Here is a 16,491-nt window from a genome sequence, read left to right on the forward strand (position 1 = left end):
CTATTTACTTTGTAATTGACATCTGTGAATTAGAACGACCTCTGACTTAATAGGTGTTTGCCAGCCCCCTATGCTGTATATTCACTTTTGCTATTACATAACATTATTTTTCAGTATGTAGGTTCCTCAATACCAGAAGCAGCTTGATACATTTCTATAGGGTTGTGCAAATCACTTTATTTCACCTGTGAGGCTTGGAGTAGTCAGATGAATGTAGACATTTGAAAAATGCCAAAAGCTGTTAGACATGACTTTCCATACAGCCATTGTTTAACAATACTTATGATGATTTGGCTTCAATGTCACTCTTGTTTTTTTTTCTTTCTTATTATTCAGCACCTTCTGCTCAACTTCTGCTTCCTCCCAGCATTTCCAGGGCCTGTCCCCGCCATGGAGCATGGATGAAGGACAGCTTCCTATATGTGGCCAGTGTCCCACTACAGGCCACATGCTCCGGCAGGTACTTGTTTTTAATTTTTTACATGCACTCAATGAGAGTGCATGTGTCTGCAGTCCATCCCCCTCCCTCCAGTTTTCCTTCCTGCTCCCACCATTGGGGCTCTCCTTTTCCTGTCCATCTCTCATGTCACATCTCCCCTTCTCCTGCTGTCCACTGTGTTGCTGCTCTCTCCCTTTTCCCTGCATCTTCCTTGTGTTGCATGACCTTCGCCCTCCTCGCACTCTCTATGTTGCTCTTTTCTTCCCCACATCTCCTTCATATTTATTTCCCTCACCCCTGCTCTTCCCCTACTGTCTATTCTGTTGCTGGTCCCTCTTTCCTCACCTACACCTCCCTCATGTTGCTTGCCCCCTCCCAGTTTGTTAGACATATTGCACAACAGCATGGGTTGCTGTGCAACATGTCTTGAAGAAAAAAAACACTATAATGTGGTCAACACTCTCGGCATCTTACCACTTTTTGTGCAACATGGCTGTCCAGATTAAAAATAGTGGTTGCACAGTATGCAGCTTACTGCAGAGGAAATAAGAGGCAAGCAAGAGGCCCGGTAGGGCTCATGGATGTGACTGCAGGATGATGTAAAAAACAGGAGGAGGAAAAAAATGAAAGGTACACGTAAAAGACAAAATGAAAAGTAAAGGGCTGGACAGCGCGCTAGACTCATTTTCAGGCAGATTTGCACATCTGATCTGCCAAAAGCTGATACTCACAGGGCACTAGATTAAATGGCAGAAATGGTCTAAATGACTGCCCAATGTACTGTGCTGTCAAGTTACACAACACACATCCCTCTTGCCCACATACCATCACAGGTATGTGTCAAGTCCAACTCCAGCCCCTACACATAGACACCTCTGGTTATAGCTCATAAAATAATTCCGAATTTAAGGGAATATGAGCAATGAAAAATGTAAGCAGGAAATACATTATAATGTTGCAAGGGACAAAAAAGGAGAAGGGAAATATGGCTCAGACTCAAAGGAAAATTCTCACATGCTCAGACAGTAATATGGAGTAAGAATAAACAAACATATATGGGTTAGAGCTCTGAGTGGGGCAACCTATCATCAGGCTTTACAATCACCTAACAATTAACAGGAGCCATTGAAAATGGTAGGCTCTGTGTAAGTACAACATTGTAGCATACCTGAGCATAACAGAGCTGTAAGAAATTGAGTTATTAATTAAGAAGGTGCAAGCTTCACTCAAATAAAAACTCAATGCTTGTCAAGATGAACACAAAAGCCTCTAAATAAACCTGTGATTAACCCTCTGGTTGCTTTACAGAAAGGCAGTCAGGCTTAACTTAGAGTTAATATGTATTTAAGCTGCAGCTAAACAGTGATAAAATGAAAAACTTCCACAAGAAAAATCCCAAACCTATTCAGAACAATAAAGTAGATATTAATGAATACAATGGTGCCTCAACAATAAAAATCCAATAAGTAGAACCGGAGTAATGAATTTCTAAAGTTATACGTATTAACAGGACCAAGAAGCACAAAGTCCGAATTGTGGTGATCTGTTTGTGCTGGAATGTGTCACAGTCAGAAGTTCAGGCATACCATGATGGAGCACAGGTCAGATCCAGGGATCAGGTTTGTTAAGTGGTAAGATTATCTTCTAACATAGTGCAGTTTTCAAGAGTGAAGCACTTGTCATCAAGGCCTTCGGTGGTCAGGCTGCTAGCTGGATCTAGAGAGGGGCTCTTTAACTGAAGGGTGCTGAAGTCTCAGGCCTTGGTTGGAACATTGCAATGGTGGTCCAGTCATAACCATCATGACGAGCTGGTCAACAGTCAAAACTTTGCAGTGATGGGAAGCCTAAGGAGGTTGTTAACGATGTGAAGAGCTCCGGGTCATGAAGACTGGAGTCCATATCCAGGAAGGTTAAGTTGGCAGTCAGATTCAGGCCCTATGTTTGTCTCGGTTAAGGCCCATGTGTGAGCAGCATTTGCAAGTGACAGGGCTGCATCTTCAGAAGTCAGGAAAAGGCTGGCTACAGTTTGAAGGTCAGGAAGGCCTGAGTACAATCCCCTGATTATCTGGATAAGGGAAGGAACACCCTATCCTGCACCCAAGGCATTGTTTTGTCCCCTATCTAGAAAGAATACACATCACCCCACAGGAGAGAAATTAACAGATGTCATCCTGGACACTGGCAGAAAGGCACATTTGGTTCAGGTAGAAACATGCCAACGTTCTAAAAGTGGTATTTTCAGAATAGTAATTCGAAATATGACATTGCCATTAAAGAAGGTTTCAAATCACAAATTAAATGAGTGCTGCTCTCAAACTGAAATCATCACTCATTACCTGTAATAAGGTAACCCAGTGTTAGTCTATGGGTGAGCTAGCCTGACTACAATGGAGAAACAACATTTGGGGGTTTTCACTACTAAGACATGTAAAACTTAAGTACGCGTGCCCTACTTTTCAAATACCATGCATCCTGCTCTATGAGCAGTTAGAGTCTACCTTAGAGAGTTATTTATAAGTAATACAAAGGAAAGCTAAGGCCTCTCACAAGGTTTATTTTGACTGGTTGAAATGGTAATTTTAAACTGCACTTCAGGCCTGAGACATGTTTAACAGTGCTAATTTAGAGGATGGCAGAATTAGTTTTGTTTCAACTTATAGCATTTAATTTACATGCCCTTGGCACATGTAGTACCAGTTACTAGGGACTTATAAGTAAATTAAATGTACCAGTTATGTGTATACCAATTAGTTAGTGCACAAACGTGTTCAGCAAAAAATAGGGTATTGAAGGAGCGCAAGAAATGGTCAGTTCCAAAAAGAACATAAGTATTTTTAATATGAACTTCTGACATAAATACAAAATATAATGGTAATGAGCAGTGAGGCACCTTATCTGATTGAGTGAATCCATGCTACAGATCTGTGGATTTGAAATAATAGTGGAGTTGCTCATGCTATAAGTTAAAAAAAAAAAAACATCCTGTTGGTTATCAGCAATTAGGCAATCTTTTTGAATTGATTGTGCAGCTAAATCGAGAAACTTAAGTGTAAGCTTGGCCGTAGCATTGTGTGCTGCGAGACACTAAAGAGGTGCATTTTAGTGCACATTTCAACTCTTTTGTGTCCATTCAGTCATCTGCAAAATCACTTTTTCCTCGTTTTATCCTGTCACAGGGGATAATTCATGTCTCTATGTAGCTGCAAGCATTGTAGCCCGCCATACGACAAATGTCTCAAAGTATTTCCCTTTAATCAGTTTTCTCTTTAACTCTTGGGAAATAGTTTCCTATCGTTTCCCATGCCTACATGTTTCTCCAGATTTCAAATGCCCCACTCCGCTCTCATCATCATTTTAATATCGATCGACATATAAATCCCTCTCAAACTTAAAAAAAGTGTTGTTGCAGTGTAAACCTAGACTTGAGGTCTAATACAAGACTAACTTCTTAAAATCTTAACCAATTCAATGTTGTATCACTTTGGTGCAGGTAATTCAGATCCTATTGATATCACAGCTGTGGTTAAGTTGCATGTTCAGGTACGATCTGATTAAAATGCAGTTTACAGGAAAACATCCGACCACCCTCAAATTTTTACTGTCACCCATATGTTTCACACTCTAGAACTTAAACAAAGAGAGTTACTCCTCACCTCCTTTCGGAGAATGCAGTGCACCATGACAATAACAAAGCCTTGTAAGGAATCGAACACTGCAAAGAGTATCTGAAAAAGTATTGATCTTTTATCGGTCATTGCAAGGACTGCAGACATCCAGGTCAGAGCCAGAAGGGGCAACACAACACAGGAACTCCAGAGGGATGCCCTGATCAAAGACAAGAAAAATACATTACTTAAAGACAATGGTATTGGTGGACAGGCTTATTTAATGCACACATGAAGATTTGCAATGTGTTTTAACATTTAAACTGGCAAGCATATTTAAGATTGTAAAAAATGATTCAGTTTTAATGATAAATCCTTTGGAAAATAAATCACTATGTGGCTAACTGCTATTTTAAAAATAATATTTAAGAACTATTACATGCTCTATGTGCAACTACGTTTTGACAAAGTATGTACATCCCACATGCACGGTATAAGAATTGTAACAAGAAGATGTAAATGATTTAGACTAACATGGCATTACTGGCGGTGGTGGCTGACAAAGCTGTTGTTGAAACTACTCCACACTTGGCACATTTGAGCGTCAAACCGCTATGAGGCTCACTCATCTGACTGCAAACAAACAGAACACCCACAAAAAGAACAAAATGTTGAAATCTCACCAAATAATTTGCCACTATCACACTGTCATTGACATTTAAAGAAGATCCCATGCATTAAGTTGTACTTTTTATGAATAGATGCACCAGTTTGATTCACAATATAGAACTGTGTTTTCACTAATTTTAGTTTTTTTTTTTTTAATATTGACAGATAATGCTAGTGCCATCTGATCATGCATTGGGTATATGCTTCCCAGTGATAATGTGAGAGGGTTTTTTACGAATCACAGCACTTCAATACATTAAGCAAAACAAAAGCATGTACTAGTGTAGACATCTAGCGACAACCCTCTATTCAGACCATTTCTAGGAGCCTAACTGTCCACAGACTCACCCAAAGATGTTTATTCGGTTGAATAGTTTGATATATATATTCTAATGGGTAAATTATCATGTACATGTGACACTAATTGTACTAATTAATTAATTTGTGGCTAGAATAATACAATACATTGTAAAAAGATACATCATGTTTGCTAAAGCCACTTTTATTCAGCTTTAAAAATCTGTGGTCTGAGCAGAGGGTTTATAATGCATGGATTTTGATGAAATATTATGTAGGGTTAAAAAATGGAGGCCTGCCACTACCTTACAATTCAATAATGCACGCAAGCAATACATTTGAGGTATTTAATACAAACACTACTGTGCAACCATGTAACAAATCATTATTAATTAATTGATTATCGTTTTTACTCATCTACTGCCAACTGTAATGCCAATGAAAGTTGGCCGAAGCAACGCTTTTGTAAACAATCAAACGTAAATGAAGGACATTAGCTGGTCACCAGTGTGGTATGAAGGCCAAAATACCTGCAGGGCTCATCCCGTAAATTTGTAAAAATGCAGAAATAGGTGATTTTACCACTGCCCATGGGGCACACATAGCCATTGTGGAGCTGAGTTCACACCACACCTAATTTGGCTGTGGGACAGACAATGCCAAAGATTGCACCACTTTCCAAGCACTGTCACTTGCTCCAGACTCTGCTGGTGCAGGTGAAAGGTGACTGTTGGTGAACCTCAGTGGCATTATATCTCGTTGTGCTATCATGTGGGCAAATGCATTTTGTTAATTTGAAATCTGCACAGATATTTTGTGAAAATTTCCACTGTACACTGTTTTGAGGGCCACTGCTTTGGTGAGAACACAAAAACGTATTTTAACCCCTTTCTATGCACTCCTAATTATGGGGGTCATTCTGACCTTGGCGGTCTTTTCGCAAGACCGCCGAGTTACCGCCGCGGAGAAGACCGCCGACCGCGGCGGTATGCCGCTGTGCGCATTCTGACCGCTGGGAGCGTTCCGCCGGAAAACCGCCAGCAGCCACACTGGCGGTCGGCGGGAAAGTGGAGACTGGTCAACCTCCACCGCCACGCCAGCAGAACACCGCCCACAGAATTACGACCCACATTTCTGTGTGGCGGTCTTCTGTTGGCGGTCTTCTGTTGGCGGTCACCTCCCCATGGCTCCTGTCACCTCCCGGAGGACCAACGCACAAGGTAAGTTGATCGTCCGTGTGGGGAGGGGGTGGGGGGGGTGTTGTGTGATGTGTGCGTGCATGGGGGTGTGCGTGTGAGTGTGTAGAGGGGGTGTGTGAGTGCGTGCATGCGGGCGGGGAGTGCTGCTGTGCCTATGGGCAATGTGTGTAGTTCGGCGGGTGCGCATGTCGGCATGTATGTGTGCGGGTATGTGTCCCCGTTGTGTATGTGTGTGTGTAGGGGGTGTGTATATGTGCATGTTGGGGGTGTGTGCATGTCGGGGTGCGTGTATGTGCATGTCGGGTTGGGGGTGGGGAGGGGGTTCGTACCACCTCTGGGGGGTGGCAGGGGGGTGGAGGGTGTGGGGGGAGGACTCGGGGGGGCAGTGGAGGGTGGGGGAGACCCCTATCAGTGCCAGGGAAGGAATTCCCTGGCCCCGATAGTGCCTACCGCCATGGTTCGCATGGCGGTTCCCGACCGCCAGAAACCGCGGCGGTAAGCAGGGTCATGATACCGTTGGCGGTCTTGGGTCGACCGCCGGACCGGAGTGCGCAGACTCCAGCCCGTCGGTCATGACCGCCGTGGCTGTCGGAGTGGGGAAGTGGCGGTCGGTCGCGGCGGTGACCGCCGCGGTCAGAATGCCATTTTTTATACCGCCGGTCTGTTCGCGGTCCGACCGCCGCCTATCCGCCGACCGCCAAGGTCAGAATGAGGGCCTATGTCTGATAAAGGATCATAGCACAGAAAAACTGTGTTTACCCAGCATTAAAATCTGTTGATAAGCAGAGAATTTGGGATTAGATCCCCAGTTTCCATATTCCACAATTTACAAATGTGACACCAAGCCTGCCCCATTGATCCTATCCTACTTGCAGATAAGTCAACTCTGCTGTCTGACAGGTCATAGTGTTAATCTGTGCATCTCAGAGGGTGTGTGCCAATCGATGAAACCCCTTTTTAGATTATCCTTTGCCTAGAAAGTGGTGTTCTGTAGCTTTCTCTAATTACCCAAACCAATTATAAAAATATCCTAAATAAGATAATGTTTCTAATTTGTTTTACATGTCCTTCAGGAGAAAAGAAACACTTTAGAAGGAACGGTTTGTATTTATAAATGCTAATTGAGGACTGAAAGACGTTTGTAGCGCCATCCTATCTGATAATGTTTAATTATATATGTAGTTTTATATTTCCCTTTACTGCTTTTTCATGTAATAGTTAAATACCTTATTTAACTGACTTAACAGTGTGTGTACAATTGTGTATGTTCTAGCCTATAAGTATCTAAATATATGTAACAAACCTCTTAATAGTAATGATCATTTTGTTTACAACACAGGTATGCTATTGTTGGGTGACCATAGCTGATGTCTCATCCCGTCCTAACATCTTCCGTACATATTACAAGGGCCTTACTCATACACCGCTTACAGCTTCCTACCCAGGACTCCTCTACATGTCACTATTTTTTATTGAACTAAGGAAGCCTTTATTAAATCTGTAAGCGATATTGATGTTTTCATTTCCTGCACGCTTTTTTATTAAGTAATGAATCATTAAAATTAATATTTGAAAGGTAACATTGAAATGAATACTTTCATAAAAGATGTTTTGGTATTTGAGGTGGGTCTCATCAGCAATCTCCTGAACATTAATAAATCATTTTCTATCAGCAAGTCTGCTATTTGTTAATCCTTACTCGGTGCAATGGTCAACGAGAGAGCTTTGCGTGCACCATGTTAATAATAGCATCGCTATAATTGAAGAAAATGCAATTAAAAAGTAAAAGACTGCTATTGAGAAAATATAACTCTGTAAACGGATTTATATAATTTACCTAATATATTAGATGGATGCCTATTTATGATTGAAGAAAAAAATCAATGTTCAGTTGTTTATTAATTTGGTGGAGCCTTACATTGGAGTATTAGGTTTAAAATGAGTCATCTGCTTCTACATCCTTCCCTCTTTAGTAGCGTGTTTTTATTGAAATAGTCTGTTCCATGCTACTTTCTGGTTTAAGCAGGACTGCACTTGCCAAGTATTCTGGCTGAATGGTTGCTGAATGGTGAATGGTGTTGCTGAATGGTGTTAGTAAATATCCTAAGGTGTTAAATCTGTGCAGTGAGATAAAACCTCGTTAAAGGAACGCGACTGTGAACACGTTATAGGGCTTATTCCTAAGATTCTGATTGTACACAAATATATCAGTGGCTACAACAAGGTGAAAATGCACATCACTAAACGGCCCATGACCAGTGAGCTGAATTTGCCTGTTGGTCAGCATCAATAGGTTTCGAAAAGACTCCATTTATGGGACTATTTAAGCCTTGGAATTTGTGAGAGCTGTAATTTTCTTGAAACCTACCATAAGATTATTGTGGTACAGTGGTATCACTAATAACCTTCTGCTAACGGAGCTATCTTCTTTAGAAACTGCTTGAGAAGCAGCACGATTCAACAACGCATAATTATGAGGAAATGCTCGCTGGTCACAGTTGCCTGTTGTGCCTGGTTTCACAAGTGCAGGGCATGCATGTTGCTTGTACATTACTCCTGCAGTCTACAGCTTCTGTAGAATAAAAGTGTTGGACTGCATTTATTAAAGTTCGGCCAGGTCAGGTATTTATTGGAAACAAGAAAAGAGCATCCATGTCTTCATGGACTGAAATGAAGATCCAACTGTGCAGGGTAATAAATCCCATTTTAAACTACAGCATCAGCTGCACTCTTCGTATGTGGCTTTAACAAATATGGCTTAATGAGTATGAAATATTTTGCCTTAAAAGAGTCAGACAAAGAATGGGCCGTGTTGATGGACTACAATATTTTTTTCAAATTAATTTAGTGGTTTCTCATTGATTTAATATGTTTTTCCTGCACACAATGGCAGAGCTATCCCACAATGCTAGGAATATGTTTTTGAGCCACAACACTCTTTTTTTCTCCTCTGTGCTGCCAGCACATGTTTGCTGTGAAAAGGAAATGTGAGGCATTTGCCAATTTTCTAAACTTCAATAACGTGTAATTCTTCACATTTCTGATTATGAAATCACATTAAGGTTGGTTAATAAAGCAAATCCTGCTATAATAAAAGTGAACCCTGTACACTCTGCTCACAGGAAACTGTAGCACAAGCATCTTATAGAGACATGGACATGTGGTTTAATAAAATATGTCCTAGTTCAAGATCGATCATGTAAGTTGTTGCTGCCTGTAGGACAGATAGACCGTGGTGTTTTTAACTACCTGTTACTTGCAACTGCTTTTAGAATGGTTATGACTACTTGGCTAAATGTACTCTCACAAATAAGACTACTGTAAAACACATCAAAGCCTGAACAAATCTATGCCACAACCTCTTCTAAAACTTCAGTGTCCACCCTCATCACTTTTTCCCCAACCACCATTACAGCATCAACCTAACCCCACCATTATATGATAGCATTTACCTTATTAACGATTCCTAACCTTGTCGATAACACTAACTCATTCCCGTATCATCACACTTAGCATAACCATTAATGTTAATGAAAACCAAAAAACATGTATAAGATTCTTTTACAATTCATATTTGCCATATGTGATTTTCCTTACCTAACCCATTGTTTCATTCTCTTGCAGCGTTAGCTGTACTGTGCTTTACCACCCCATAAATTCTTGTAAACTATTTTTGTCTTACTCTTGCCTTGGAAGGCCAGTGGTCACTAAATAGTGACATATGACAATAAGCAAAAAAAAAAACCCTCACAATATCTTCTTTGTATTGTTGGCGTTTTCAACAAATACGTTCAGGTCCATAATTTACATAATTGTAAACAATGTTCTTTCAGATTTTACTATTACATTTTCATCTAATGTCATGGTCTCGATGTCCAGGGAGAGCTCACAGAACTAAATGAAGTATGTCCCTGAGAAACATCTCAAAATTAAAAATTTAATTTAGGTTTTGTTTTATAAGCATACAGAACTACAACATAAGTCTCAATAAATTCATGTGGAGCTGAAGTATGATGTCAGGTATTGTGGGTGGAGTGAATGGAAAAACTGTTAAGTCAGAATGTCTTCCACTTATACCTTCAAACAGAGACCATATGTGTCACAGGGACAGATATGGATTCTATCAAACAAATGCCCAACAAATGCGATCCAGTGTACATTTGTAGAATTTTGCATAATAGTATATTTATAAAGATACTGTTAACCAGCAATATTAAAAATATTGAGTGATTGTTTATCAATTGTGTTACAGTATTTGACCTTAGGCTATTAGAGATAATGCTGTTTCTGTTTGACTGTGATAGCAGTTGAGCTCACAACTTAATTCTCTCCTTTTTCTCTCTGTTCTACAACCACGACATCCCTTTTGAATATCCATGGCTAATTACAATGCCAAGGTGGTCTTGGTGATGGCTATTTCATCAGAAACATGCGTTTGGCCTACAATCAAAGGCATTATTTGCCTTCTCTGCATTGGTAAACTCACATGGATATTGCTGTTTATTCTAAAATACCTCGTCTGCCTTCCGTTCTTAAGCTCTCTCCGACTTTTCCCTTTCTTTTACAGACAAGCACGTTTAAAGCGATGTTGTCCTCGGTTTAGAGGCTTTTTTATCCGGCATAGAATGAGGCAACAAAATAACTTCCTTTGGATTTTCATACATCACAAAATGATTTACCCACCCTAGTTGTGATGTTTCAAGTGAACACGGCATCATGGTTTGGCATTTTTCACTTTGAAAACAAACTATAAAAGTGACAGCTGTCACTGATATCGGAAAGGTCATTCTCCATCCTGAGGCTGCGTTTTTTTCACTTTCCGCAGGTTTCTACACTGACAGTATGAGAAAATATTGATGGGGCTGACGGTGACAAGCTGTGGGAATGATAAATACTCTGCTGGCCAGATAAGTGTTCCTTGTTCTCCATGATTCACTCTATGCCATTGAATTTAACTTTAGGGTTTACGAATTTCAGATGGATATGCTTTATTGTTAAACTCTCGTACTCCCTATATCAGGGCAAGATGCCTCACCCATGTCAGACCCACCAGGGCCATTCCAACACACTGAGCTGAGCGAATCTGTGACAATAAACCATGACTCCAGATAGAGTAGAAAGCCGCTCTATTACAACAGGCAAGTAGTTGGACTACTTTAAACTATATCAGGGCTGACAAGTTCCATGTTTGCTTAGGTGTGGCATTAGTAGGAGATGCGCCTTTTCAGACTTTGGTTCACTCTGCTCCTGCTTGGGTGGGACTAAGTCCCCCAGCAGGCTTTCTTCTGCGAGGAGGAGCAAGCTGGAGACACATGCTAAAAAAGCTTCTTCTTACACTGCAGCACGGGATGCACCTTTTCAGACATCCTTTTACTCTGCTCCTGCTGTGGTGGGAGTACATACCCCAGCAGGCTTTCGGCTACGAGGAGGAGGGGGCGGTTGATTCTTTGCTAAAGGTACTGTGTACCCTTTGAGTCCCACTTTCCTTACATTTATTTTGCTCCTAACATGTGAGCGGCCCTTAGGCTATTGGTTCCTTTTTTTGGTCTAGTAAAAAGGCCCAAATCAAGAGAATACGATGGGGAAACACAGGATCATGCCCACAAGCACAAAAGGTACCTCTGGGTTTACCCTTGATGGGTTCTTAAAGCGTGCAGTGATGGTAGTCCTCAAGGAGATAGAACTTGCCGAACAGCGTCTGTCATTATCTGCCTCTTCGGACTTGGAGCATGGGTCACCACTAACGACCTTGGAAAATGCCTCTGTTATGACTGTTTCACCTCAATGTTCATCTATTAACCATGCTACTGAGGAGGGCAACTCCACTGTGTCCCCTCTCAACTCACGCCTTTTATCAGAGGCAAATGGTGGGAGTGGGGAATGCCATGACAGGCCACCCTCTTCAAATAGCTCATGTGTGTGGAAAGGAAAGCCCAGAGGCACCAGGGCTAAGAAAAAGAGAGGGGAACAGAGTATTAAGTTTCCCATTGATCCCGTCCGCCCAAGGACCCTTACCTACTCTCGAAACTAATGGTGACATGACAACTTTAGTTGGCCAAGTCCTGGCAGATAGCCTGGACAAAATCTGTGACTCCAAGCTCAGTGATCCGGAATGGCTTTCTTTTATGGAGAAAATTAATGTTTGTGTCTTTCAGGAGACTTAGGTTGTGGGGAAAGTACAAATTGATGGTTATAATACTTACAGTGTTGAAGCTGTTTCCCTGAAAAATCACGGGAGGGCTCCGGGTGGCCTTTTCATTTTGGTGAAACCGAATATCGCCTTTACACACAAACAGTTGAAGATTGGCTCATAAGACCTATGGTGGTACAGTTCAGGTTCCCTTCTGGGATAACCTTGATCACTATTGCTCTTCAGTTAGCTTATGCATTGTTTGGGAGGATTCTCAGTACATGTAATTGTCAGATCTGTTCTGACTCTGTAAGGTTTCCTTTTTAAAAAAATGCTTTTTTTTTTTATACCAGTACCATAGATTATATTATTCTTGATACAAGGGTTTGGACACTGCTCCATGACATGGAAGATATTTTCCACCCGCACAGTGACCATAACCCCTGTTATTATCTCGCGTGGGGGAACTTCCTAATTACTAAAGTAAGTAAAAAAAGTATGACCTTACTGTGTGTCACTTTTTAGCTCCCAAGCCCATTATATCTAACGACCACATAACAGTTTCTTGGCCCAGGTGTTAGCTAGTAGTAAATCTCACACAGAGATTTATTGTTGGATTGTGCATATTCAATCTGGTTTTAGAGGGGCCAACCCTCCCCTAGTGCAGACTTAGCTATCCATAAAAATCTGTTTGACATACTGCAAATGATATTTTACAAGGTAACAGACCAAAAGCAACCCTTGTACAAAAGGGGCTTCAAAGGGTGCAATGCAGAAGATAGCCCTAAGGAACACTGTTAAGGACTACAGATGCCCTGACTTTGTTGAGGTCTGGTATAGATATAAATTGGCCCCTGCCAAAACTAAAACCAAGTGGGCAGAAAAGAACTGGCAGAACCTGCTACAGGCTACCAAAGGTAAAGATAATCGAGCACTTAGGTACATTATTGCTCACAAGAGCCTTGATGGCACTCATTCCCACCCTCATCATGTCCAGGCTGAGAAATGGGTGGGCCATTTCTCAACATTATGAGCTTGATTACGACTTTGGTGGATGGGATATTCCATCACAAATGTGACGGATAGCCTGCCCGCTGCTTTACAAGTTTCAAAGGATATAATGAAACTTGTAATACGGCAGGCCTGATATCCGTCACATTTGTGATGGAGTATCCCATCCACCAAGGTCGTAATCAGGCCCTATATGTTGAAACAGAAGGAGGTTCTTCTCAAACATTACTGACTGAGTTTGCCAGCTCGACTGGAGATGAGTGCTCTCCTGGTAGCAGTAGGCTCCTACATTTTAGTTTAGAAGACACTGTCTCCACAGTCGCTTTAAATTAGCAAAAGATCCTGGACTTGATCACATACTTGGTAACGTATATTAATCTTAAACCCAGATATGAGCCCCATATTCAAAAAAAAAATTCTAACGCCACAGCTTCAGGTGGAGTCATCCCCGAGACTTGGATGGGGGCAATGATTATCCCAATTTTTAAAAAGGGTGATGCTTAAAGCCCCACTAATTATAGACCAATAAGTTTAATTGGTAACCTTCAAAAAATATTTTTAAGACAGGTACTTGACATACTGCAAGCCTGGATTTATAACAGTCATATTTTGCCTCCCTTTCAAGCATTTTTTCGTGCCAAGACCAGCACCTGTGATCAAGCATTTAGATTTACTGCCCTCCACTAGAAATATGTTTCATTTAGTGACCAAAATCTTTATGTGGCATTCATTTATTTGCAGTCGGTATTTGACTTTGTGCCCCGCAAAAAATTATGGGCCGCCCTAATGGGAATGGGGGCTCCTGCTGACTTGGTCATCCTGTTTGTTAGATGACATGAAGACAACTTTTCCCAGTCTGTGATGGGAAAGTATGGGAGTAGTGACAGATAGAACCCCCATAAGCGTAGGGTTCCTGAAGAGGTGTGTCATCAGACCTACCCTGTTTTTATTGTACATTAATGAAGTAGTCAAGGAGCTCACAAGCTGCAGAAATGACTTGCCTGTCCTGAATGGCAGAAAGATCCCAATTCTGCTGTTTGAAGATGACTCACTGCTAATTTCTAAGACCCCATTAGGACTCCAGAAATTAGTTGATAAGTTCTTGGGGCTTCTGTGCTGCCTGCTGGTTAGAATGAAATGCAGCCAAAACCAGATGTATGGCACTTGGAAAGAGTAAAACCAGGAACTCCACTGTCAAAATCAAAGGCGAACCCCTTTAAAGAGATTATGGATTTGACTACCTGGGTGTCATACTGACTGAGATGCTCAGCTGGGAATCACAGCTATACAAACGTTCCTTGCTCTTGTAGCAGGGTTTGAACACTGTATTGTGATTTTATGAGCAAACACAATTGCTTCCTGTATCTCCAGCCTTAAATGTCTTTTGGGCCAAAGCTCCAAGTTCACCACTTTATGGCGCCGAGATCTGGGGGCATGTGGATATGCAGAAAGTAGCAGTGGATGAAAATAATTTTATTAGATCTCTGTTTGAGGTCTCGGTCAGTATTCCCCTATCCTCGTTGTTCTTTGATTTGGGTATCAAGCAAATAGAGGATGTTGTCCAATTGAGACCTTTGAAGTACTAAGTAAGAATTTGGACCACCCCTAAGCTATCCAACTACCGAGTTTAGCTGACTGAATTATTGAAGATGAATAATGTTTTGAATAACCCTTGGTTAAAATTTGCCTCCAGAATTTAGGGTTGGCAAGATTATGGAGCCATCCAAATGATATTCAGAAGCCAGATGTTGTGGTCCTAAAATCCAAATACTGGACATATGTCAATAATCAGTATGTGGCAAATGCAGTGGCAGGCTGCCTGTCTGACCAGTTATTTCATTCTAATATGTGCCCCAAGTTTGAACCCTTCTTAGACCTTATTACCTCCCCTTGGCTAAAAGCGTATATCTACAATTCTTCCTGGGCACTTCACTCCTCAGGGCTTATAGCGGTAAATGGTCAAAATGTTCTATGCCTGATACATAACCTGCCTTTGATTCAGCAACCGAGACGGAGGAACATGTCTCTATATTTTTGTCCAGAATACTGTGGTTTCTGCAGGAGATGGATTTGTCCTGTGTGCGTAAACCTGAGGGTCAGTTGTTATTCAGTTGCATTTAGAATTCTAAAATATGATACATCAGAATCAATTGTGTATTCAGTGAGTCGTTTATTTTTTGGCATTTGGCCCAGATGGTCAAAAATCTGTACTTCAGCTACAAGGAGGAGCAATAGTTGAGATGATTATTAGTATATAACTTAGATCATAGTTTTTAAAATGAATTGACTTACTTGATTCAGTATGTTTTTATTGTGATTGATACCTTGAGTGTGTTGTTTTTAGGTAATTCAGTGTTTTACAACAGTTTAGCAGAGCATCATGTATTTCCTTAGCTTAAATACTTAAGTATGCTCATAAATTGAGATTGGTTTTATATAACTATGTGTCTGTTTTAAAAGAATTTTCTTTTTTATGCATATATATATATATATATTCCTATGTACACTACACCGTTTTTTTAAATTGTGCTATCCTTTGTTGGTTTCCGGTGAACCAAATAAAGCCTCTTTGATGATGATGATGATGATAAATACCCCCATAGATGCTCTGTGGATATAAAGTACCATTTCTTTCATTACTTTCACAGCTACAAAGGTTCTTTCAGTGACATTTTTCAAAGTGGCTGTCAGAAGAAATCTACAGAGTTTTATAACCCATAAGTAACTGACACATGGCAGTTGTGGCTAGCAGTAATCTACTTCAGCATCTTCAAAGGCAGAAATATTTCATGAGACATTAGTACTTGAACCCATCTAAACCCAAATGCTCTGGTCTGATTTTACTGTGTTGTGAGAATCTGTGTGCATATTCAATATTATATCCAGCATTGACATACTCCTGCTTGCTGTTATTTTATGTACCTGTGTTTTACATCATTGTATAACTGCTAGTTGTCAGTTTTATAGTCCACTGGATCATTTCATAAATATTTGTGTGCACTTAAGTGTACCTTGGATGCAAATAAATCAATTAGCAGCTCAGAACTACTCACCCCATTTAACAGAATCAATCATGGTAAGAAAAACATAAGAATTGCAAACAATATTTATGATAAGGTAAAATCAGTCAAAGTGGCATAT

The 16,491-nt window shown here is 40.8% G+C and overlaps 1 protein-coding gene across 14 annotated transcripts in view; it reads right to left on the minus strand.

Moving 5' to 3' along the window:
• ADGRB3 (adhesion G protein-coupled receptor B3) overlaps window positions 1-16,491 on the minus strand; it is a 1,499,072-nt gene that overhangs the window by 136,633 nt on the left and 1,345,948 nt on the right. For 7 of the 14 annotated variants that reach the window (XM_069235727.1, XM_069235725.1, XM_069235730.1 and 4 more), the window contains 2 exons: window positions 4,579-4,677; window positions 4,093-4,264 (listed from right to left, as the gene is read on the minus strand). In XM_069235727.1, coding sequence (XP_069091828.1) covers window positions 4,093-4,264; window positions 4,579-4,677 — 271 coding nt within the window. The remainder of the gene's footprint in view (window positions 1-4,092; window positions 4,265-4,578; window positions 4,678-16,491) is intronic. The other 7 variants (XM_069235737.1, XM_069235726.1, XM_069235733.1 and 4 more) reach the window with 1 other exon arrangement.

This window comes from Pleurodeles waltl, chromosome 5, assembly GCF_031143425.1.
Source record: "Pleurodeles waltl isolate 20211129_DDA chromosome 5, aPleWal1.hap1.20221129, whole genome shotgun sequence".
In the NCBI taxonomy this organism is placed as follows: Eukaryota; Metazoa; Chordata; class Amphibia; order Caudata; family Salamandridae; genus Pleurodeles; species Pleurodeles waltl.